The 25,432-nt window shown below is 58.4% G+C and overlaps 1 protein-coding gene across 10 annotated transcripts in view; it reads left to right on the top strand.

Moving 5' to 3' along the window:
* IQSEC1 (IQ motif and Sec7 domain ArfGEF 1) overlaps positions 1-25,432 on the top strand; it is a 333,736-nt gene that overhangs the window by 192,365 nt on the left and 115,939 nt on the right. For 7 of the 10 annotated variants that reach the window (XR_014232235.1, XM_082345195.1, XM_082345194.1 and 4 more), the window contains exon 3: positions 7,267-7,311. The exons of 2 other annotated variants lie outside the window; for them this stretch is intronic. Coding sequence is in view for 7 of the 8 variants with exons in the window: in XM_082345195.1 (XP_082201321.1) it covers positions 7,267-7,311 (45 nt within the window). In the remaining variant the exon portion in view is untranslated. Of the gene's footprint in view, positions 1-7,266; positions 7,312-12,263; positions 12,356-25,432 lie in introns of those variants that run through there. One more of the 10 variants, XM_082345190.1, reaches the window with a different exon arrangement.

Here is a 25,432-nt window from a genome sequence, read left to right as displayed (position 1 = left end):
GGAGGAGGCCCCAGGCTCCTTGTCTGAGGCAGCCCAGAGCGGGGCACCCGGCGGGTGACGTGAGACAGCAGCCTCGGCCTCGGGGATGATGGGACGAGACCTCAGGGCGGCCTGGCCACCTCCTACCTCCTCTGTGTCCCCGCTTTCGGAGCCCCAGAGGGGAAGGAGGACAGCGACACACGGGGCAGCGGCGAGGGGTGAGCCCGCCCCGGACAGGCGCTCTGTCTGGGGCTGGCTGGGGGCTCAGGAGAAGGGGTGCCCAGGCTCTGCCCCAGACGGAAACTTCGGGAGCCCTGGGGATGGCCAGGCACCCCCGTCACTGCCCTAAGAGCACTGGTCCAGCCCCCTGGGTCTGCATCCGTGTGTACCCAGAGCCGTGTAAACATCCCTCCCCTTGACCGAGAAATCCCAGGAATGGGTCCTAGAGACACATCCGCCGCCTGCACAGAGACCTCATTGACGGGACAGCCCAGCAGCCAAGGATGGGGAGAGACACACCAGGCCTGACCCCGATGCGGGCAGCGGGGAGTGGGCCCAGGGTTCCGGGCCGCTTCCAAAGGGTGACGCAGAGGAATGTTTGACGACCTAAAAACACGGAGACGTGTTAAGTGAGCGGGGAACGTGGGCCACAGAACAGAATGTACTTTTGTGCAACCACAACACACGTAGGCCCGGTCCCCGTCCCAGGCACACATTTAGAGAGGCCTCAGACATCAACACCGGCAAATCCCCAGGGAGCTGGGAAGGTGGGTTGCTCTCTTTTCCTTGCTGTGCTCTGTTGTTATTTTCCATAGTTGACGCAGTGGCTATGTATTATTTAGTAAAAGGGCGGCGTGCGGCCTCCCCTGCCCCTCTGGAAATGGGGGTAAATCCACAAATACTCCAACCCAGGGCCCATGAGCGTCTGGAGCCGCCCTGCCCCAGGTCCCTCCCAGGCCATGCCCTGTCCCACTGCTCCCTGCCAACCAGCCCACTCAAGCCCCTGTGGGCTTTGAGCAGACTCCCTTGGGCGAGGGCTACGTGGAGAGCCTGCCCTCTGCCCATCGTGCCCCTCTCTCTATTTTCTCCCTGTTTCTTCTCAGGAACAAACAGAGTCACCCTCTGGCCTGAGCACAATGGCTCAGAGCCACCTTTGGCAGTCTGGAACCCTCCCTAGGGCCCTTCCAGAAAGCACAGGGTGCCAGGAAGAATTCTTACACCCGTGAACATGTTCTTTTTAAAACTGACAGAACTGGGACTTCCCTGGTGGTCCAGTGGCTAAGACTCCGCGCTCCCAATGCAGGGAGCCCGGGTTTGATCCCTGGTCGGGGGAACTAGATCCCACGTGCAGCAACTAAGACCCAGCGCAGCCAAATAAATAAATAATTTTTAAAAATAAAAAGTAAAACTGACAGAACTTTCTATGCTCGGAGGGCCCTAGAGGATTAGCTGGTTCCATGTTAGACCCATCTAGGCAGCTTTTTTTTTTTTTTTTTTTAATATTATTTTTTAAATTAATTAATTAATTTATTTTTGGCTGTGTTGGGTCTTCGTTGCTGCAGGCGGGCTTTCTCTAGTTGCGGTGAGCGGGGGCTACTCTTCATTGCGGTGCGAGGGCTTCTCTCATTGCAGTGGCTTCTCTTGCTGCAGAGCACGGGCTCTAGGCACGTGGGCTTCAGTAGTTGAGGCACGTGAGCTCAGTAGTTGTGGCTCGCGGGCTCTAGAGCGCAGCCTCAGTAGTTGTGGCGCACGGGCTTAGCTGCTCTGCAACATGTGGGATCTTCCCGGACCAGGGCTTGAACCCATGTCCCCTGCATTGGCAGGTGGGTTCTTAACCACTGCACCACCAGGGAAGCCCTGGGCAGCTTTTAAAAATGAAGGTGCACCTTTGTTGCACCGAACAAGATAGGCGGGCGGCAGATAAACACATGAAATGATGGTCAGCGTTGTAAGCCATCAGGGAAACTTGAACTAAAACCACGGTGAGGTTTCACTGCACGTCCATCAGAACGGCTGGAAGTAAAAACAGGGGCAACACGAAACACTGGCCAAGATGCAGAGAAACTGGATCCCACTTGCATTGCTGCTAGGAATGTACAAGGGTACAGCCACTCTAGAAGGGGGGTTTTCAGAGTAAGTGTACTCTCACCAAACACCCTGGCTGTGGCACTCCTGGGCATTTGTTCCAGAGAAGGGAAGACTTAACATTCACACAAAAACCTGTAGGAGAAGGTTCCTAGCAGTTCTATCCCTGACAGCTCCCCAACCTGGAACCTGCCCAGATATCCTTCCCAGGGGGGATGGATAAAAAAAACTGTGGTACGTCCATGCTGTGGAATATTATTCAGCTGTGAAAAGGAAGGGACTGTTGATACATGAACAGCTTGAATAAACCTCCAGGGAATTATGGTGAGTGAAAAAAGCCAGTCTTGAAAAATCACATCCTGTACGATTCAGTTTGTATAACATTCTGAAATGACAAAATGATGGACAGATTGGTGGCTGTTGGGAGTGAAGGATTGGGGGAGAAGTGGGTGTGGCTCTGGAGGGAGGGGTGGCATGCGAGTGCCATGTGATAGACGGTCTTGGAACTCGATCGTGGGGGGTCACAAAAAGCTACATATGTGGTGAAATTGCATAGATGCACACACACACATGCACGCACGCATGCATGCAACATCAAAAGATGACTACTGATCACCAAAAAACAGACTTCTCAAGTTAATGATTTTAGTGCTTTTCTGTGTATGGGAAGATGCAAGAGTCTGGGCTCATTGAAATTACTCTTCGATAAGCATCTTAACACTCTAGGGCCTGTCTCCTCTTTTTCTCCATCCTGAATCCCCTCAGGGCGCTGTGTCAGGTCAGCTGCAGTGGCCGGTGGCTTGATGGTGGGCAACATTTTTTGGTGCGCAATGTTATCGCTGGGGGAGGCTGGGGGAGGGTTGCCTGGGTCCTCCCTGTACATTTTATTTTGCAACTTATTGTGAATCTTAATGTGGTTATTTCAAAGTGAAGAGTTACAAAAACAAAAACAAACAAACAAAAAAAACACCCAAGGTGCAGGAGCACGGCCCTCAGAGGTTCTGACTCATCCGTCTGGGTTTGGGCCCAGGCGTCAGTACATCTGTATTTCTTAGAAGCGTCCATGTGTCTACCGCACGGCCGGGGATGGAAGCACTGCCGCTCCCAGTAGGATTGGAACAGCCACTTTCCTCTGAGGGGGAAGGAAGTGGCCTCCCCAGGAGCCCGGTCATGTAGGACTGGGGACAGGGGCTTCAGAAGGGACTGTCGCCAGGGCAGTCGCCTTGTCCAGGGTGGCCGGAAGGGGCTGTTTCCCCGGAGCCTGCGTTGGAGGCGGGAGGAGGACTGGAGCCCTGCCCAGTTGATCCAGAGTGCCGCGTCCGCGAGCCTGGTCCAGGGGCCTCCGGAGATGCTGGGGCCCCCGGGCGGCGGGAGGAGCCGCAGCCCAGCAGAGCAGACTGAGCTCTGGACTTGGGGCCACCACACCTCAGTAAGAGACCGTGGTACTGCGCGGTCACCACTCACAGCCCGTTTCCCCTATAAATGAGGATTTTAGATATGTGGGTAAAACAAACATCTATTAATATAGAATCGGTGTGTTAATACAACACGTTAAGATCATTCGTATACTGGCCGTATCACACCTTCATATAATACATAACATAATATGCTACTGTTTTGAGTTCTGTACTGGCCGTAGCTGGATTTATGGAATACTGACTCTGTGCCTGGCACTGTTCTAAGTGCTTTAAATGTATTAACGTATTTAATCTTCCTAAAACACAGTAAAAGAGGACCCTAAACTGAGGCACAGAGAGGTTCATTAATTTGCCCAAGGTCACACAGCTAGTGTGTGGCAAAGCTGGGATCCGAACCCCGGCCCTCTTGGCTCTAGAATTCACGTTGTAACCTCTAGGCTCTAACATCTCACTAAACATTATTGGATGTAATCATATAATAGCGTGTGGTACCGCAGACACACCTGCTCTGCACCTTCTGGTATACAAGGCGCTTCTGCTCCGTGGGCAGCACCTCACCTTTCTCACAGCGACTGTGTGAGGTGGAGCTGTTACCGCCGCCCCTCATTCTGGGTGGGGAGGCCGAGGCAAAGAGGGGCTCCGGCATGTCCCAGGCCGTTGGTTCCCAGTTCAGGTGCTGGGCCGTGCCCCTCCTGTTGGCAGCTGGGCTGAGCGGAGAAGGAGGGTGACGGGCAGAGAGGGCCTCAGTCTGTGGCCAACAAGGCTGCGTGGACCCGGCAGGGCACCGGGCAGAGGGAGGGTCCCCATCAGAGCCAGTCCCAGCTGGGCTGTCAGGGTCAGCAGCACACCGAGAGGGGGACCGCCGAGGGGTTCAGGCCACCGAGGGGTTCCCCGGGATGGGCGGGACATGGGTGGGGAGGAGTGGGGAGCCCAGGCAGGGACCCCCGCTTGTCACAGGGTTTAGAGCTGGGCCACAGCAGGCCAGGTCAGCCTTGCACGTCTGGGAGGGTCCCCGTCTTCACGTGTGTGCCTTGTGGACACTACTGCCTGGGGGGGAATTATTGTGCACCCTTCCATATCTTGGACCCGAGTGTCACAATGTGGTGGGGTGTCCCCGTGCCTCCTTCACAGGCTGTGGTGACGACCAAATGAGGTGACACTGGTCAACTGTTAATACCAATGCCTCGTCCATAGGAACTGCTCAAAAAATACTCACTGTCATTAGAGGAGTGGGAGAGAGACGAAGGGGGGAGGGAAAGAGGGAGTGAGGAAAAAAGGAAGGAAGGAAGGAGTCTGATTAGGGGGATAAAGTAGGCAAAGAAGTCTGCACAAAGGAGTTGACCTTTGAGCAGGGTTTTGGAGGGTGAATAGGAGTTTACTGCAGGATGAAAAGGCAGGGAATGGAGTGGTGTTCCAGGTACAGGGAGCCCCTGGGCCGCATGGTCAGCTTTTGTAAAGGTGGGTCATGATTCCGTGTGCCTTGTGAGGTTCATGCAGGGGTTAGGCGAGGAAGCATTTGGAGAAAGAACCTAGCGCTCACTAGGTGGACTGTCTGTGGCAGGCCGAGATGGTGCCGTGTTATCACGATGTAGTCAGAGCAGGACTGGAGCTGGGGAGGGCAACCCTGGGCCTGGGCAGAGTGGGCTCCAGGAACCCCAGCACCATTGGCTGTGTCCCTGTCACATCACATTGGTGTTACCTCGCATGGCATGAGCAGCCAGGTGGGGGATTGTCCAGACTTGGGGCTTCCAGGAGGCCGGGTTTCCTCACCTCTCCCAGCACAGCTCCCAGCACGGTTCCTGGACCGGGAGGGAGGGAAGGCCTGTCTGGCCAGCCGTGCCCTCTCCATCCTCGAAAGCCGCTGTCCTCCCCAGAGTGGGGACAGGACAGTGACAGTCCGGCAGAGCGACTCGAGGGCATCCTGACGCCATCCCTCATGTCCTCTGTTCTTCCTGATCCCCGGCCAGGCCTGTTGACACACAGGCAGAGGGGCTGAGCCGATGGTGCGCGGCCCCCAGTGGGCTCTGGCTCCAGGGGAGTGGGGAGCCGTCTGCGGCCTCTTCAGCTGAGGCTGGAGAAGAGGGGTGCCTGAGGCAGGTTCTGGGGCATCCCATCTGCTGCACGTGGGGTCCGGCAACCAGCGATGCTTCAGCCGGATGGGAAGTAGCAGATTCATGGGTCAGTGCGGGGATGTGGAAGGAGGGTCAGGGAACGAGGCCGAAGCTCAGACGAGCCGTGGTGGGCTCCCAGCGGTGGCCCAGAAGGCCAAGGCCCACGGTGCCGAGCTCAGGCCCACTCGGAGCAGGTGCCCTGGACGTCTGGGTGTTGGGTGCGGAGAGGCACGTGGGGCACCCACAGCGGGAGGGCTGTGGCCCACGTGGGAAGCAGCGTGGCATCGGAGGAGAGGCGTAGCCCAATGACACCGCCTCCAGAGGCGTGTCCTGTGTCACAGCAGCCGCTGCCCAGGAGGGCAGGGACAGGATGTGCTGGGGAGCTGGGCCCCCGCCTCGTGGAAGGCACCCCCAGACCCGAAGGCCTCGGTCACCGGGCGTGGCGCCAAGCAGAGCCAGCAGAGGCGCGTGTTTCTCGACATCGTCTCAGATCTATTATTTGCCCGCGGGAGCTTCGTACTCTCACTTCCATTTTACTGAAGACACTGAGGCTCAGAGAGGCACTTGTACCAAACGCGCGGCTGGTCGGGGGTGGGGTGGGATCTGACCTCACAGGTGGGCTGGCTCGGAGCCCAGACCCACAGCGGGACCCCGAGCCTCTCTGCCAGGGCTCCCGGCGCGGGGGTGTTGGGCCCTGCCCGTGGTCCGGGCCTCTTTGGGGAGGACCTGCTGGTCTCAGGCAAACACACCGAGTCTCAGTGCCACCCGATCTCTAGAACAGGGGACCCACAGCGCTTACCTTCTCGGAGCCTGTTTCCTCACGGGCGTCTCTGGGGCCTCAGCAGACCCCCCCCCGCCGACTGCCCTCCCCACCTGTGACCAGGTTTGTAGCAGCTGACAGATCAAAGGAGGCACCGTCACAGCCGGTCCCCTCGGTGGGACAATGACCAGGACACACGGGGCCCTGCCTTCTGGAGGGGAGTCTGACGGGCAGACAGGAGTGAATAAGCGAACAGATAGATGACTCGGCCTGTTTCACATGGGGCTCTGAAAGACAACGAGTGGGGGGCGAGGGTACTGAAGGGCGGGGGAGGGCTGCTATAGACAGGGAAGGCCTCCTGGAGTTGGAAAGCTGTCAAATGTGATGGGGACAGAGCATTCCATTGCAGGGGCAACGGCAAGTGCAAAGGCCCTGGGGCAGGAATGATGAGAGGAGCGTGAGGGGGCAGAGGCCAGCTCATGCTGGGAAGGGGTTGTCTGTGGTCGGGGGCTGTGGACAGACCTGCCAGCTGGCAGGCCCAGGCCACACCCCAGGGTGCAGCTCTGCCTGCAAAGAGCCACCGCTGGGAGACTCCCTGTGGGACCTTGGGCCTCGGCTTCGCCATTGAACGGGGAGCAGTTGGATGTGTCGTTGCCAAGGGCCCCCTGGCACTGAGCCCCTGCACTGGCGTGTGGGGTGGGCACGGGGCAGAGTCTTGGCTGACCTGTCAGAGGGCAAAAAAGCACATGGTTTCTTGCATGTGGGGCCACAGGCTTTCCCCAGGGCTGCTCACCTACCCCAGGACCTGACCTGGCACCACCCAGCATGGCCTGCGCTGGCATGGTCCCCCGGGTGGGGGGGGTGCTTGTTGTCTGGGGTCATCGGTAATCCTGTCTCACTTTTGCCACCTCAGGAGCTCCCTGGAGACCGGAAGCAGCCTCTCCACTGACCGATACAGGTACTGTTGTACCATCCACCCTGGACCTGCTCAGGACCACTGGCCCACTCTCCCCATCAGCACCTAGGGTCGGCCCCAAGAGGCCATGGGGGAAATTAGCCCCCCATTTGGCCCTAAAATTCCCCCAGGGCCCGGAGATAGTGCTGACACATCCCCTGAGATCAAGTCCAGCTACGAGCGGTCCCTCCTGGACCGTGGCTCAGCCCATAGTTCCTCCGAGATTCAAGGCTGGTGGTCCCCCGAGGGCCGGCCTACAGCCGTGGCTCCCATGACGACCAAGGCTGCAGCCCAAGGGAGAAGCCGACAGTGTCTGTCAGTTTCCACACTGTACTTGGTGGAAGTGGGGATGGTGGTCTGAGCGTCTTGTATCTTGATGTTTCTGTAAGACGTCTTCAGAAGGAAGGGCTGGAGACTGTGGTGTAGGGGAGGCCCCTGGATGGGGCAGCAGGTGGGCATGGAAGACCAGGAACGGGCAGCTGGTCCTGAGTGGGGTTGGCATGGATGGGGGGCTGGGAGGGGACGTCTGCGCCACACGTGGGGGTGACTACAAGTGGGCTGGGGGTCCCCGCTCCCAGGAGAGGGCAGACTTTGTGAGGCCCTGAGAAGTGGATGTGGACCCAGGGCATGGAAAGCGAGGGGGCGGGTGGACGGCAGACCCAAGTCCCACTGGGGAGCTCGGCCTCGGTGAGGGGGAGCTTCTGCACAAAGGCAGTGCGCCCGGAACTGGAGCCGTCAAGCAGGGGCTGGGCCCCAGCTGTCGGGTGGCAGGCGCTATATGGGGATGAGATGGTCTGGCGACCAGCTACATGCCTGAGGCGGCTGAGGCTGTGAGAAGGGCTGGGGGTGGGCACGCGGGTGCGGCTTCCCTGAGCAGCTCGGGGCTGGGCACCCCCAGGGGCACTGCTGGAGGCCGGAGAGTCGGGTGGTCCGCACACGTTCACACTGTCGTGTAACCCCGTACACGGACGCTCTGCAGCTACGGCGCATATAGCAGTGAGGGCTGTCGCTTCTGTTGGCTGAAAGCTGGCAGCGTCCCACCTCTGCACGGCCACGCAGAGCTATCGGCCCGTTTTACAGGCGTCACTTTTTCAGGACTCTCAGCTGGTGAGCAGAGCTGGGATTTGAACCCAGATCCTGGTGTGGACACTGCCTGACGCTGTAGTACACTCCTCGCCCATGTGTGTACACTTCCTGCACAACCACACACACACACACACACACACACACACACACACACGCAGACTCCCGGACATCTGCACGCTCCCTTCCTTCGGCACTCGGACCCTTATACCGTCCCTCTGCACGTGGGTCCCCACACCCCCACGGCCTCACTCCAGCTCGGGCACATAAGTGATGGCGGTCACGGTCAGGGAGTGGCCACAGTAACCACCGCTGCTTGAGGCTGGCCACACTTGACCTCATAGCCAATGACCCCCTGCACCTTCAGAGAGCAAAGACAGCAGGGCCCCTTGGTTCTGCCTTCCCCCTCTGCTTCTCAGCCATTATTTCCTGAGCACCTGTGGGTGTGGGGGGAACTCAGGAAACCACAGGGACTTGTCCTGCTGCCTTTGCAGAGCTACTGTGTCAGGCAGCAAACGGACAGAGAAATCGGGTTTTAATATGATACATCAGGTGGTGACAAGTGTGTCGACTGAAGAAAAGCGCACAGCCCAAAAGTTGCGAGTTATGTTTTATCTGGACCTTACCGAGGACTGTAGCCTGGGAGACAGCCTCTGTGACAGCCCCGAGGGACCTGCTTCCAAGAGGGAAGGGAGAAGCCAGGAGATAGAGGGCTTTCTGCTGGGAAAAATGTGGTCCACCCCAAAGAGGACTGCTAATCACAAAAACCCAGACATCTCAAGTTAATGATTTTAGTGCTTTTCTACGTATGGGACGGTGCAAGAGTCCTTGAAATTATTCCTTAGATGTGCATCTCCACTATCTAGGGCGGCTCTCCTGTTTTTCTCCATCTGGAATCCCCTCAGGGCGCACCTTCAGGGGCTGCTGCAGCGCTGACGGCTTGATGGCAGCAGCATTCTCTGTTTACTGAAGTGGCAGCCGCATTTTTTGTCCACAAGCGCTACGAAGAAAAATAAAGCAGGGTGAAGGGGATAGTGATGGGAGGGTAGTCAGGGAAGGCCTTTTGGAGGCGGCGCTGTTTAGCCAGACACCAGAAGGAAAGGCGGGCGAGGGATGAGCTGTGCAGCTATCTGGAGTAGGAGCCTCCGGGCAGGGGGACGGCCAGTGCAAAGGCTCAGATGTGGAGCATTCCCGGCACGTTTGAGGAGCAACAGACGCTACGTGAGATCTGCCCTCATCCCCTTGGGACATAGGCAGAGCCCAGCTCAGTGTTCCCATTTCACAGATGAGGAAAACTGAGATCCAGGGACCAGAGGACTGTTGGTGCCAGACCCGGCCGCCCCCTCCCCCCCAGCACGACCGCCTGGCCTCTGCCCTTTATGCGCAGCGGGGCCGCTGGCTTTGCTGCTTTGTGGGAGCCTCTGAGAAAGCCAGCCCTCGGGCTCTGGTGGCCAGTCCCGCGGAGGTTCTGGAGGCCTGCTTACAGCCTGGGAAATTCAGAAACAAAGGTCCCAGCCAGTAACTGCCTCCTTTCAAAGGAACAGCCGGCTTCCTCTGCCACAGGCGTGAGAGGGAAGCTGATGTCCCGTTGGGGGAGGGCGGACGGCCCTTCAGGGAGGCTGGCCCCGCTGGCTGGCAGACAGGCCCCTCACCCTCGGCAGACCGCCATGCTGCCCTCCTTCCTCGCCTGCCTCGTCACCAGCCCAGTTACCCAGCAGCTCCCCTCTCCCCAGGCTGGGTTGGTGGACTGTGCCCCACGCTGCGTCCAGCTCGGCCATCCTGATGATGCGTCCGTGCCCTTCCCCTCACTGGGCTTCACGCTCCCCGCTCGACTGAGCCACCGCGGACGCCCTTCCCTTCTAGCCGTCCACGGCGGCACTTCCCACGGAGAGCCACCCTGCAGAGCCGCTAGACTAAATCACTCCTGGCGGAGGGGGGCGTCCTGTGCACTGTGGGGTGTTTGGTGGCCTCTAAATGCACTAGAGGCCCGTAGCGCCGCCCTCCCCATTGTGACAACCCACAGTGTCCCCAGGCATGGCCACTGTTGCTTGGGGCAGGGGGTGGTGGCAGAATCGCCCAGGCGGGGAGAGCCACTGCTCTAGGAGCAGCGCGTCCGAGATGGTGGACGGAGGAGACACCCTCCTGAGGCCGGTGACTTTGTTTTTGGCTTTGCCGGGACGCGGGGGGTGCTGGGATCAGGCCCGGGTCCGCACCCAGCCTTGGACGCCCGGCCGCCGGCACAGGACACGCAGGCCCAGCACTCTGGCGGCAGCCACTCCTGTCTGAGGCGATGGGCTTGGACGTCGTCCCTCACACACGGTGATGGGGTCTTCTCGGAGCTCTGTTTCCTCCTCTGTGGTTGGGGGAGGTGGAGTGAGCCCTCCACACAAGGATGCGATGGGACCACTGCTTTGTCAACAGTGTGGAGCAAACCGGGGACCCCGAGTAGCAGGCGGGGTGAGTGTGGTGTGCTCAGGTGGACCCTTCCATCCCGCTCTCCAGGACTCTTCACTCCTGCAACAAACGATGGGGCGCCTGCAGTGGGCCAGGTGCTGCCCTGAGCCGGGCTGGGCCGGGGTGCTTGCGCTGCAGTTGGGAGCAGAGCAGATAAGTAAATCAACAGGATCATCTCGGAGGCGGGCACGTCCCGCAGAGAAAGTCAGGGCAGGGCGTGCGGGGGGCTCGGACGCGATGCTGGCGGTAGGATCCGGTGGGTGGAGAGGGGCCGGGGAGGGCACCTCTGGCCAAGGGCGCTGCCCGGAAGGCCTAAAAGAGGGGATGGCTTCTGGGACCTGGCGGGAGCCTCAGAGAGCTCAGACCGTCGGCAGGAGTCGGGGCGCTGAGGGCCGGTGGGCAGTCGGGAGTTTGGCCTGTAGTCTGAGAGCAGCAGGGGGCCCGCGTGGAGCAGGGAGGGCCATTTGAGATCCCTGTGGCTAGCGTGTAGGGAAAGGGCCGCAGGGCGTCCAGAGTGTAAGCCAGACCCGCCAGGAGGGGCCCATTGGTTCTGCTTGGCCGCCCGTGACGCTGGGTCCCGGGCCGCAGAGCCACCCGTCGTGCCTGTGGCCCCGTCCCTGCCTGACAATGCCCCGCTGGCCATGGCCCCTCAGCCCAGGCCCCCCCCTCTGGCGTCGGGAGTCCCCTCCCGGCAGCCAATGAGCGGCTGTCATCGAGGTTCCATTTTAGATTTTATCAATGTGTCCCTGTCACCCAGGCAACCACGGTGGCCCTGTCAGTCTTTCTCCGCTGCCTTTCAGAGCCAGCGGTTCCCACTGCACCATGTGGCGACGTGGTGAGTTTCTGCTCTCGGGGCCGAGCAGGGATTCCGCCAAACATAACTGACCTGGCGAGGAGGCCGGCATTTGTCACCTCGCCCCCTCCCTGCCTGCACCCCACACCCCTGGTCTTCCCAGCCTCGGCCACTTCAGGCCAGGCAGGCAGCTGGGCCACTGCCCGGCCAGGTGCCGGCGCAGCCACTGGGGACCAGTTGGAAGAGGGAGCTTTTGGAGCCGCCGTCAGGAGCCCCGGTATCCAGGCCCCCAGGATGACGGGCCGGGGGCCCCCACCACTCAGCGCAGCCAGGGCTGCCCCCGTTTGCCCCGGGGACCCCCGGGGAAGCCCCGAGAAGCTCCAGCCCCCCGCGGCGGCAGCAGCCTGAGGCTGCCTGGGCGAGCCTGACGGAGGAGTCGCTGGGCTTTTGTGTGCGCTGCTCTTTGTATCGGAGGCTGTGCTGGAGGGGCGGCTGGCAGCACCGGGCCATGTGAGTGGGACCACTGTGGCAGCGGGGACCGGGGTGGTGGCCGGAGCGGCCCGTCCCCCAGCTCCCTCAGCCCCTCTCCAAGTCTCGGTGGAGGTGCCACGGGGGTCCGGCAGGAGACCGAAAGGCGAAAATGCTCAAGTTCAAGGCCTTTTGCCTGGATTACTGGCAGTTCCTGTGCCTGCAGCCGCTGCACGGAGTCTATAAAAGGTAGGTGCCCCGGGAGGGCCTCTGCCGTGGGGCAGCCAAGCTGGCGGGACCGTCCCCTGCCTGGCGACCACAGGGCCTCCTCGTCCTGGGGCAGGGCCCCTGCTGGCGTTTGCTCTGGGCCACTGGGCAACTTGGCTCAATTGTACCCGCCTCTTCCTCCAGCCCTGAAGCTGGTAGGATTTCTGCAGAGAAGGGGTCCCCCCCGAGTGCTCTGTGGCCATGCGCTGAGTTTCATTGTTCCTTGCTGCTGAGATTGGCCCTGGAGCGGACTTGCATGGAGGACTGTCACCCCACAGGAGGGCAGCCTCCACCCTGGCCTGGCCCTGCCAGGGTCCACGCCCCCTGACCTCACTGGCGGCTCATGTGACTAAGGGGTTTGACGGCCTCCATCCCAAGCAGAGATCTGAGACACACTTGGGGCAATGAGGGTATCTGCCTTACTTGGGCAGAATGAGGGTATCCCTGGTGTGGAAGTCAGGAGACCAGAGTTCAAGTCCCTCCGCTTGCTTTGTGACTTTGGGCAGGTCACTTTCCCTCTCTGAGCCCCAATTTCCTCATCTTTAGGGATTTGGCCCAGTTGACGGGTAGTGGCATTTGGGGACTACTCCCTGAAACGATGCGGGCATGACCCCGAATGTTAGTAAAACTGACGGTATCTTCCGCACGTGCGTTCTGTCCACACACACACCTTGGCTGAGGAACACCGGTGCCCAGGCCAGCAGGAAGGGCGCCTTCAACGGCCCGTAATTAAAGGCCTTGGGGGAGGGAGTTAGAATACCGGCTATCCTGAGGGAATTAGTTTTTCCTGATTTCACACTCTGTGAAGTCCGTGGCTATTAGCATGCGAGCCGTTCTGGGAAAGTGTGGGAGCTTTTCTTTTCTCTTCCAAGGCTTTCTCCGAAGGGGGCAAGTCCTGAGGGTCTCACAGCGGCCTCAGAAAGGAAGTCCCCGCTCTTGGGTGGGTGCCAGGGAGCGAGGCCCACCCCACATCTGATCAGCACCAGCTGTACCCGGGGCATCTTCCACTCGTGCAGGTGGACCAGCCTTTCCCACCATCCAGGGAGCTTGTTCCTATGGGCCTGGGGCACCTGGAATGTTCTGGCTGTTAGTTGTTAAGTGTCTGCCGAGGGTGAACTTTACACTCTGGTCAATCCTCAGCCCTACTGCAAGAGGGGCATTGAAGCCCCCCTTTGAGCAGGTGAGACCCAAGGGCGGGCAGACAAGTAAGTGTGGCCACAGGATTTGGACCCAGGTCTCTCTTGTTCCAAGGTAGACTCTGTCTCGAGTGCCCCGCAGCTCAGGAGAGGAGTATGCCAGGGTCCTGAGGCGAGAGGGATGAAGGAAGCATGTCCCCACCCCACGGGGGCTCAGGTGGACACGGTAGGAGGAGTGGATCTGGATGTGGGGCTTCCTGGAGGAGGTGACAGCTGAGCGGGCAACGAAGTGTCTGCAGGAGTTGGCTGGGCCGAGAGGGGGAGATGGGTGTTCTAGGCAGAGGGAAAGGCATGTGAAAAACCCCAGAGGCTTTCAAAGGGCATGTGTCTTTGGGTGGTGGTGAGAAGCCATGGAGCTGAGAGGGGCGCCGGGGACCTGAGTCTCGGACCAGGGGCTGGGCCTCCTGCTGTGCACAGTGGGGAGCCCAGAGGGACTCTCAGGGTGGGAGTAGCAAGCTGAGAGTCCCTCTGGGAGTTACGTGGTGCTTGTGAGAGACCTGGCTCAGCCTCCAGGCCAACCAGTGAGAGCCCCCTCGGCCCCTCCCACCATGGGAGGTTCTTATTCAGAGCAGGTGCTCTTTTCTCAAGGCCCAACTGTGACCGGAAGACAAATGGGACATAGTCCCCAAGGAGCTCCCAGCTTACGAGGGGGAAGAGACCCACTAACAAGCCATGAAAGTTGAGGATGGGGGATAAATAGAGGTGGCACAAAGATACCAGCAGTATGAGGGAGGCTGTCTGGCCTGGGAGAAATCTAGGAAGGCTTCCTGCAGGAGGTGTCATTTGAGCTGGGCCTGAACGTAGGAGCAGGATTTTTCCAGATAAGGAAGGGACAGTAGGGAGGGAGCACAGCATGAGCAAACGTGTGGAGGTAGGACTGAGCCTGGCGTGGTTCAGAAATGGTCACAGATGAGGCTGAAGTGTAGGGTGCCTGTCAGGCAATGAGGCTAGAAAGGGAGGCCGGGTGGGCAGTGTGATGCGGAGGCTCACGGAGTACCTGCTACGTGGGAGGCATCGTTCTAAGCCCACCAACCCCGTGAAGGGGAGGATGTAATTGTCCCATTTTCCAGGTGAACAAATAGAGACTCATGAGGGAGAAGTGGCTGGCCCAGAGTCACATGGCCTGTCAGGGGGACCGAGGGATCTCACAGGCTGCACAGGGCCAGCCAAGGAGCCCCGACTGGCAAATGAGATGCTTGGGGCTGGGGACAGTCCTCTTTCTATTGACTAGTGTTCATAAATAATGGTGACGCATCAGTCAGGTGGACGAGAGACTCCAGCTTTACGGCCAGACCGCATCCTGGCAGGGCTCCAACTGCTTGCGACGGTGGGGGAGGGAGCTAGCCCACCTGCCATGGCCCCTCCGGGGGATTGACAGTGTCAGTGCCAGGGAAGCACTTAAGGCACCTCACTTAGGGGGCTTAGGGAGCCGTGGTCACCTCTGTCCAAAGAGATCCAACCCTAGGAACTTGGCGCATGGAACCACTTGGCTCTTTTCCTGATGCCATATTCCATTGTTTAAACCAGCGACCCAAAACTTTCGAGTATGAAAAGGGTGTTTTGCAGACAATGCATAATTAACCACTTCTAAACACAGGGTGTGCCAGGCTCCCTTGAAGCTGTTAATTATTCTTCATTAGTGATCTTAAATCCATGTAAAATAATCCTGGAGCCCTGCCCGAGGCTGAGGCCGCAGGAGGAGCGGAGATGCTTATTTCAACCAGAAAGTGCAAAGGAAGTTCTTGGCACCTCTGCCTTCTGCCTGGGGCGATGGCCATTCCGCAGAGCCCCTAGCTTTGGCCCAGAGCCCATCCTGGGAGGCACAGAGCCCTCTCCCCAGGCCCTAGAGCCTGGCGGACCTCAGGGCACTCTGGTTAGTGAAACAGTTCTTCGGGTGGGAAGAAAAAGTAGAGAGTGGTATACCCATCACCTGGCTTCAGAAATAAACGGTTACACTTCCTAATCGGCTGATTGAGACTTCTTCTGATTGCAGAACAATTCCAACTCTACATCCCCCCACCTTGTAACTTATCTACTCCTTCCTATAAAAGTCTAAGATAAAGCCACTCTGACAAGACCCTTTGATCTTCACATTTGGATGGCTCTCCCTGTTGCAATAGCCTGAATAAAATCACCCCCTTAAAAAAAAAAAAAAAGAAAAAAGAAATAAACGGTTACGACGCGGTGGACGGCCCCTGTGGGCCGCCCTCAAATCCCATCTCACCCCGATCCCCCCAGAGCTAAACCTAAGCAGTAGTGCCCCCACCCTGCCCATTTGCTGTGTTTATTTCACATGCACATTTTTATAATTTGGCTAACACAAAGCTCATTCTACAAGTTTTAGAACTTTACAGGCATGATGTCATAACCTACAACTTGCTTTTCCAAACTTTTGAATTGTGGTAAAATACACATAACGTAAAACTGACCATCTTCTCCATTCTTAGGTGTACCGGTCGGTGGCATTAAGTACGTTCACACTCTTGTGAAACCATCCCCGCCATCATCTCCAGGTCTTTTTCATCTTCCCAAACTGAAACTCAGTCCCCATTAAACACTCCCCACCCCGCTCCCCCAGCCCCTGGCACCCACCATCCTGCTTTCTGTCTATAAATTGGACTGCTCTCGGGACCTCATATAAGTGGAGTCATGCAGGATTTGTCCTTTTGTGACTGACTTGTTCCCCTCGCCGCAATATCGTTCAGGTTCATCCATGTTGTAGCAGGTGTCAGAATTTGCTTCCTTTTCAAAACTGTATAATAATCCATGCTGTGCGTAGACCACATTTAGTTTATCTCTTCATCCACTGACGGACATGTGTGGCTTCCACCTTTTGGCTCTTGTGAGTAATGCGGCTGTGAACATGGGTGTACAGATAGCTCTTCAAGATGCAACTTGCTGTTTTCAGTCCAGATTTTATTGGTGAGAGTCATCCGTGTGGCTGTGTATAGTTCTCATGTTTATTTTTGTTGGTGTAAAGTATTCCACTGTTCTGCTGTTGATATAGATTTCGGTGGTTTCCCATTTTTTTGATGCTCCAGGGAGGACTGCAGTAAGTGTTCCTTCACTCGCTCCTTGCACACACATGTGGCGTGTGTAGGGTTTGTACCAGGGCGGTATATGAGTACCTTCAACTTTACTGGGCTTTGCAAAATTGCTTTCCAAAGTGGTGTAGCAGTGCGCCGCCTCACGAGCAATGAGTGACGGTCCCGTGTCTCTACATTCTTACCTACACTTGGTATTAAAAGCCGGATGATATTTTTAATGTATAAAAGAGAGAAAGAGAGAGAGGAGAGGAGAGGAGAAGACTGTAAATGGTGTGGGTATCCACCCCAGCTCTGCACAGCGTCAGGCATCCTGGAATGTAAGCTGAGACAGCACGTGCCGTTTCCTCGGTCTGTGTAGTTCCAGGTCCTCCGCGGTCACAGATTTTCAAGGGTGATTGTAACTCCGTGTTTTCTTGCCCCACAATCTGACTTTGGCGCCTCCCCTCCAAGCACGTGGTGGGTACCCCCATCTGCTTTTAGATGTAGGACTAGTTCGGGTTAGACCAGCTGTCAACTTGCTTCCTGATGGGCAGATTTCACCAGCCCCTTCTGCTGGAAATAACAGAGGCCAGGGGTATCGAAAACACAGTGTGAAGACGCTCGTTTTGAAGAGAGTTCCCCAACCTCAGTCACAGTCAGTGAACGTGGTGGCCTGGCAGCTCTGAGCACACAGCCCAGGAAGCTGGGCACAGAGACTCAGGGCTGGTCGGAGGCTGCAGGGTGCCTGCACACATGCTGAAGCCCAGGCGTCTGCTCCTAGCCGGCAGGTTCAGTCCCTGAGGCTTTGTGACTTGAGGGGACGGCGAGGGCGCTGACATCAGGCTGGCTGGGGATCCGATCTGGCCGGTCCCTTTGATCATCGTCAGGACTGCTGTTACTTGCCGTGGGTGTTCGTTCAGGTGCCGAATGCTGCGCGCGTGGTGTCTCCGTGAATCCTCTCAACAGCCTCCTGAAATAGATACTGTTCTTTTCCCCATGTTTCAGACAAGGGAACGGCGGCCCAGAGAGGGCAGGTGACCTCCTCAAGGTCACACAGTGGGGATGTGGTGAGTGCCCTCCACGTGACCAGCTCCACGAGGCGGCCCGGCCGCACTTGTCCTCACTGTCTAGCCCCTTCTGGCTCTGGGCAGCTTCTCCGCCTGCGGTGGCTCCGTCACAAATTACCGCACACTTCCGGTGGCTTCAGACGATGACAGTGTTTGCTCTTCCCACAGGTCTGCAGTCTGGGTGGGGCCTGTCCTGCTCGGCATCAGATGGGGCGTCTTGAAGACGGGGGGCTGCATTCCTCAGACGCCTCCCCCACCCGGCCGCTCACCTCACAGCTGCTGCAGGCTGTGAGGGGAACGCTTAGACGGGACCTCCCCGTGCGGCCTGGGCTTCCTCACAGCGTGGTGGCTGGGTTCCCAGAGCAAGTGTCCCGAGAAAAAGAGAGAAAGCGGGGGGGGGGGGGTGTGGGCAGACAGAGCCAAGTAGAAGGCGTGCCAGCTTTTATGACCAGGTCTCAGAAGTCCCAGAGCGTCACTTCCCTTGCGTTCCGTTCATTAGAGCATCAAAGTTGGGACCGTCTCGGGGCACAGTGACACCCCAGTCACTTCTGCTCTCCGACCTTCAGGTCCTGAGCTGAAATGGACTTAGGGAGAGGACCCAATGGGTGTGAGGGTGCCTGGGAAACAGTTGGCTCTGGGTAAATGGGGGGTTTTCTTTTTATTAATGAAGTAAGTGCAAAGAAAGCGTGGATGTTATTCAGGAGAGGGAGCGAGCATTTCGGCTGGGAAAGGCAGAAGGGGTACTTGGAGAGCAGAGACGGGTCTTGAGGGCTGAAGAGGGTTTTCCCACCGACAGAGGGAAGCAGCGCCCTTGGCAGAAAAGGCATGGAAAGGAAGTGAGGGTGGTGGAGCTAGAGCGTTGTATGGGACAGAGTCTTTGGGGGTGAGCAACAGAGATCCCGTGAGGCCAACCAGAGGCACAGGGGCTCCAGCGGCACTGCACCCCGTGCGGGAGGGCCGGTCCCCAGGCGCCACGGGCGGGCAGGCAGGAAGGGTTGTGTGTGCTGGGTGGTGCAGGACGCCCGTTGTTCCCCGAAAGTGTGTCCTCCTGGCTCAGGCGCTGCTGCTGGACCAGAGTGCGGCGTGGGTGAGAAGCACGCCGAAGGCTTACTTTGACCCGGTGGCCGGGGGCCTTGAGAAGCTTGTCTTCGGCCGAATAATCGGTGAATGTTTAAGAATCAAGCAGCCGGAGCTGAACCCGGCCCAGGAGAGAGGAACGGGATGTCCTCGGGTGGAACACCAGTGTGTCCTTGCCAGGTGCATCTAGAGGGCGGGTAAAGCAGACGCTGCAGGCGTGGGTGGGCTCCAGGGCTCCGGACTTCCGAATGACCGCTTCTCCCCTGCGGGAGGCCTTCTGTGTCTTAGTGAGGTCCCGCTGGTGGCCGGAGGGTGGCGGGAGACGGGTGTTACAGTCGTGGAGAGTTTATTCAGGGGAATGCTGTTGCCTGGACGAGACCCCACTGGGCTCCCCCTGACAGACACTTCCTGCCTTCAGTATAACTGCCGGACTGAGCACGTGAGATTAATCCACACTGAGGGACCGTCTGCACCTCAGCCACGTCTTGGCACCATCGGATGGATGGGTCAGCCTGCCTGAGGGGCTCCGCGTGTCCAGGCAACTCAGAGGAGGGAAGAGCTGGGCCTGCGTGCTTCTGAGCTGAATGGTCCACCCCCGAAGGGCCAGACTGGTGCTCTCCTTGAAGGCCGTCCTGGGAACGCAGTTCCCTCCGCATGTTTGCAAAGGAGGCTTAAGATCAGGGACTGTTCTCCGTGGAGGACGTCGCTAGGTCAGCTGGCAACTCTGAATAAGATCTGAGGATAAGATAGTAGTATTGAACCAATGTGAATGTCCCGACCTTGAAAACTGTCCTTCGGTTATGTCAGAGAACGTCCTTGTTTTCAGGGAACACATCAACGTAGCAGGGACTCGAGGGGGGCGACTTACGCTCAGAGAATTCTGATCTCAAGCGTGTCTGTGCGTGCGTGCGTGTGTGTGTGCACACACGTATGGCGAGAAGGAATACGATAAACAGGATACACTGTTAACATGGGGGGAATCTGGGCAAAGGGGGTACAGAATTCTTTGTAGGCTTCTTGCAACTTTTCTGTAAGTCTGAAATTAACTTAAAATACAAAGTTTGAAAAAAAAAGAGTCAGGACTTGCTGAGGGCTGGTTGCCTGTGCTCAGGCTCTTGCTCCTCTGGCGCCCCCGGGCCCCAGGTCTCCCCCTCCCTCCTTCTCGGCACTTCGGCCCCAGCCTGAGTGGCACCTCCTCCTCCCCCTCCCCAACTGCCATCGTTCACGCCCTCCAGCTTGGCTTCTTTATCCTCCTCATCAGCATCGGAAATGATCTCATTCGTTTGCTTAGCTTTTGTCCTCTGTCCCCCGCCTCTAAGTGTCAGCTCTTTGGGACTTTGTCCTGTTCCCCCGTGCCCCCCATCCTCTGTGCCTCGCACACAGTCGGTGCGCAGTGAATACCTGTGAACAAGGTTCGATGATCACGTGGCTGAAGGTCAGAAAACCTGGAGTTTTGTCGTTCCTGGTTCCCCACCCCCAGACTTTGCATGTGACCTTGGGCAGTGCCTGCCCCGCCTGGGACTCAGTTTCTTCGTCTCTGCCCCAGCTCTGAGCTTGTGGATTGTGTGACTCAGAAAGGCCCGGGCTGCCGAGGCTGAGTCCCCACCGAGCCCCTCTCTGCTGCAGAGACTGCCTGCCGGCTGCCGGGGGGCGGGGAGGAGGGGGCTCTGCCCCCGCACTCACCACCCCTCCCTCCCTGATGCAGGAAAAGTGGAAGGTGAGAAAAGGTGTTTCGGGGACCTACCTGCAGCCCAGTGTCCCCGGTGGGCCCAGGACGAGAGTGCAGGCGCTCACCTCTCGCCCAGGGCTTCACGGAACAGAGGCGGGCAGGTTTGCAAGGCACCCTTGGCAGGACACAGAATCCTCCTGAAATCGGATCGCACTGTGTTGTTTTCATGGTAACCTTCTACTTACAGCAAGTGATACTAGTTTTCCATGTAGGGGAGTGATCTAAAGTTTCCTTTTAAAATAACCGTATGCAGGGCCGAAAGCCAGTGCATTTGGCATTTTGTGCATTGTTTTTAACTTTTCATTCTTGCAAATTTGAACCTAGTTGGAAGCCGGTTTAAAGTCCCTCCGCTCAAAGTCTCGCCGTGAACCACATGCCTGCACCAGATGCCGTGGCTTTGCCCGCCCGTCAGCTGGTTCCTGTGTCTCCTGTAGTTCCTACAACCTGGGAGTTAGACCTAGAAGCTTGATCAGACTAGGGTACGGCTTTTTAAACCAGTTGATCTTAAAGGAAAACATTAAATAGTATTAAATGCTGTAACGTCCACAGAGAGGGCCTTGGGAACTGCCTGTGCATGGAGACGAGCGATGGAGAAGATTCAGGCAGGGCCTCGCCCCGACAGGGCTGGGCGCTGGGAAACAGGATACTGGGAAGCAAGTGAGGAGGTGAGGTCCTGGCCCAGGGTGGGGCGGTCCTCACCAGGCCTCTGCACGCAGGCACGTGCACAGTCAAGGGGAGGGTTCCTGTTTGGGGTAACCTGACCCGCATGCCAGGACCCAGGGAGCTGGGAGCCAGGGGCCAAAGAACTTAGGCCTTTCAGCACAGAATGGGGGACATGGGCGGAGCTTTTCCCCTTCGCCTAAGAAGTAGCTAGGTAAGGGCTCAGCCTACAGCAAAGGGGATTCAGGTTAGACCTTGAGAAGGACTTCCATGCCGGACTAGGACAGCCGTGTCTCATGGTGGTTTTAGTGGGTGCTTGGGAGCAGAATTGGTTCAAATCCTTGCTCTCCTGTTTCCTATTTCTATCACCCTGGGCATGTCTGTACACCTGCCTGTGCCTTGGTTTCCACGCCCTGCAGATAATACTAGAAGCTGCCTTATAGGATGAGCCTGAGGATTCGCTGAGTTCCTCACGCGTAGGGCACTGGCCCCAGTGAGCACCCAGTAACCACCGGGTATTATTTCTCTTGGATGAAAGTGAGATGCGTCTCCTTGGAGGTTGGAAAGGTTGCCGCACCGAGACCATTCAGAGACCAGAAGATAAGAAGAGTGTGGCTGTGTAGTCCCGAGCCTGCACCCAGCACCACACCCCACGAGCACGTTCACACAGCCTCGGCCCTCAGGGGCGCTCATGTGCACAGAGCCCCGCGGGGGCGGCTTCTCCTTCTCTCCCTGTTCTGCGGATGAGGACTCTGAGGTGGGGGAGAAGGGTGTGTGGCGTGGCTTGTAAAGACCCCAGGGCCAGTGCAGCTCAGCAGCCTGGAAAGGATACAGGACTCAGAGTCGGGACCCCAGATCTGCTTCCCCCAGGCTGTGTGACCTCAGGTAGGTCACTGCACACCTCGGAGACTCCGTTTCTCCATTTCCAATGCTGGGAACTGGGCCGGGCCTCCATCGCCTCTGTCATCTGATTTATCTACATGGCAGATCTGAGCACAGACCCTGAAGGTCCCTGGCACGGTCTGCCCTCCCAGGGCCAAAAGGGAACTGGGTCGGAGCTCTCAGAAGAGAGCCCAGGAGGGCTGGCTGTCACTTTAACTGACTGCTGATGTCAGACCCTGCCCTTGGGGGGTCCCTCTGTCCACAGCCAGGCCACCCACAGCGATGTTCAGTCCTAGGGGTCTGGCTCTGCCCTGACCCCAGTGGGTGGCCACCGTCGCCCTGGAATGGGCTCCCCACCCTCCCTGGACACTCAGGAGCTGCCCAGGATCCTGTTTTTCCCTCAGATGGCAGGACCTGGTAAGATTGTGCAATCATCTTCATACTTCCTGCTCGCCCAGTCTCGGGGTCAGCGGACAAACAGCCTGGACAGAGCCTGGCCCCAGAGCCCACCGTGGACAGGTCACCTCCCTTCTCTGGGCCTCAGTTTCCTCATCTGCAAAATGAAAGGTGGGAGGATCAAGGGAGAGAGATACTCATTCATTCAGTAGGTACTCATTCAATAACGCCTCCTCTCGGCCAGAGTGTCTGCTGCGGGCATGAGAAATTGATAAGCAAACCCACACCCACCCTCAAGTCACTGCCAATCTGGTGGTTTCAGTGCTGTGAAGAGGCACAAGCACCTCTAGAGCTGGAGCAATCGCAGACAGCTTCCTGGAGGAAGTGGCAGCTCAGTGAATCTTGACGGGGGAGAAGGAACAGAGGGTACAAGAGGTAGCCTGAGGGCCAGACACCTGCGGTGTGCTTTATTTGGTGTGCACGGGATTAGCCCACATGGCATTTTAAATTTGAATTTATCGCAAACATCTAAAACCCAAGAGCCTTTATGAAAAAAATCTGGATTTCTGACTTCTGAAAATCCAGAGCCTTCATTCCTACAGAGCAAGAATTTTCCCTTTAGACCACTTGTCCTCACCACTCTGTCCCACCCAATCACCCCCCATACCTGCGCCCCATGTGCCCATTGCCATCAGTGGAACCTCCATCCGCCCAATAGTTCAGACCAGAATCCCAGGCATGACCTTGCACGCCTCTTTCCCCCTCCCCCCGTCATATCCATCAGCAGCCCCTGCTGGCTCTGCTTGGTGAGTGGTTCTAGAATCCAATCGCTTGTCCCCACCTCCTGGGCCACCACCTGGGTCCAAGCAGCAGCTGCTCCCTGGTCCTTGCTCTGTCCTTGCCCCCCTCCAGCCTCCCCTCGGCTTGGCAAGCAGAGTGAGGCCCTGCATGCCCAGGCGGGGGCTTGGCCGCTGGCCCCCGTGCCCCCCACGATGGACCTGCTGAAACTCTTCTCTGGCTTCTGCCCCCTGAGTGGCCTCCTGGGCCTGAGAGGAGAAGGCGGAACTCAGGATGCCATGTGACCGAACGCTCTTAACAGCCTTGGGCCTCCATTTTCCCATCTGGAAAATAGAGGCATCTGGGGCCCCCTCCGCACAAGGCACGCGCTGCTTAAGGAGCGGGACGATCACGGTCTTTGATGTTCAGCCCACTTGGCGGGAGGTCTAGCACCGGCGTCGTGCTGGGCCCTGCTCTGGGCACCTCTGCAAGAGTCTGCAAATATAGATGACGGTGATGCACTTCGCTTTCAGCCTGAAGCAGGAGAAAGAGCTCGGCTGTGGAGTCGGGCGGGCGGCGCTGGGTTTGGGTATCATCCCCCAGGCAAGGTGTTGGGACCGCGTTTGTGAGTCTGTGGAAAACGGACCTGGTGAGGACCGTTACTACTCGGGCTGCTGTGAGGCTGATTCGGATGGTGTGCAGAGAGCTGAGTCACGACGTTCTCCCCTCCCCGCCCCGCCGCAGGCTCTCAGAGCAGAGGCAGAGGGACGGACACGGGTACTGCAGGGTGAGAAAGGCCGCAGCCCCGGCCCAGCGAGTGAGGGGCATGTGGGCGGGAGAGGGGGACCAGGGTAAGCTCATGGCAAGAGACCCTGCTTTATTTCTCTTCCCTGAGGCCCCGACCGCTGCCGAGGTCATCTTTATTTACTTGCTCACTTGGTGCTGTTCATCCCTCCCACCAGAGGGTCCGCCCTACTAGGCTCCCCATCTTCTTCACCGAGTCCTCACGTGGTGTCTGGTGATCAGTCCGTGTGGAATGGATGAAGGAACGAACAAACAAAGAATTGCTTCCTGGAGGCGGTGGCCTTTGAGTTGCACCTTGAAGGGCAGTGTATGGAGCCCTGGAGGAAACAGCGGGTTCACTAGGAGTTGGTGCGCAGTGCCGGCCGTGGGGGGTCTGTGCGCAGGGGCGGGGTTAAGGGGAAGGTGTAGCAGCTGGGCTGGCAGCGGTGGAGGGGAGCCTTACCTGGGCCTGAGGGCGGGCGAGGGAGCCTGTACGAGAACCCAGAGAGAGCCCTGTGCAGAGACCAGGCACCGGGCACCGCCGCTGCAGAGGGCACAGGACAGCAGGGGGTGGGGCAGTGAGCTCCTCCGCCTGTGCTCTTGCCACGCCTCCCACTGGCCACACCCACCGGAAACGGGGTGCCTGGGGACGCAGTCCATGGCCCAGAGCAGAGTGGAGGGCAGGTGGCAGATGGGAAAGGGCCTTGCCTGCCTGGCGAGGTCAGCAGTGGGGAGGGTGCTGGGTGCTGGAAGGACCCTTATGGTGGATGGGGGGTCGGGGAGGGACGGGACAGGCGGAAGGCAGGGTGAGCCTGCAGAGGCTATGCACGGACCCAGCCAGGGGGAGGGGGCCGATGTCTGGCCTCAGAGACCCCATCACCCCCAACTCACCGCCAGGGAGTGGGTTGGGGGCACCCATTTGCTGGATGAGACAGGCGACATGGAGTAGCCCCTTAAGTCAGAGGTGGGAGTTGGGGGGTGGTTGAGAGCCCTAAGACCACGGACGCCCCTCACCAGGCCAGCAGAGGGGACAAAGCCCACTGGGCCTGGAGGCTGGACTGAGGTTCACAGACCCTCACTTGGCCCCCAGAGGCGGGCCACACCCCCAGCCCCCATCCTCCGGCCGGGTCCTCACCCACTGCCCCCCTCCCCCCAGGCTGCTGCCTCCCTCAAGTGAGCGGAAGCCCTCGCAGGCCAAGTTCACCGTGGCGTTGGCGTCTCCCAGGGAACAGGTGTGTCCTTTTCTCTGCCTGAGTGGCAGTGACCTCACCCCCAGTGGGCCATGTGAGTCACTGGGCCGAGGGTGGAGGCCCGGGCAGCTCTCCGCAGAGTCTGGCTTTGGCCGTGAGGCTGGGAGAGGGACCAGCGGAGGGTGTGAAGGTTTCCATGCCCTTCCCCCGCCTGCTGCTGTGGCCCTGTGTCCTACGGGGGGGGGGAGGGGGCACAGCAGTCACTGAGCACCTCAC

Source organism: Balaenoptera borealis (assembly GCF_965194805.1).
Source record: "Balaenoptera borealis genome assembly, chromosome: 12".
In the NCBI taxonomy this organism is placed as follows: Eukaryota; Metazoa; Chordata; class Mammalia; order Artiodactyla; family Balaenopteridae; genus Balaenoptera; species Balaenoptera borealis.
Note: the sequence above shows the minus strand (reverse complement) of the source record. Positions and strands in the feature narration are given on the sequence as shown.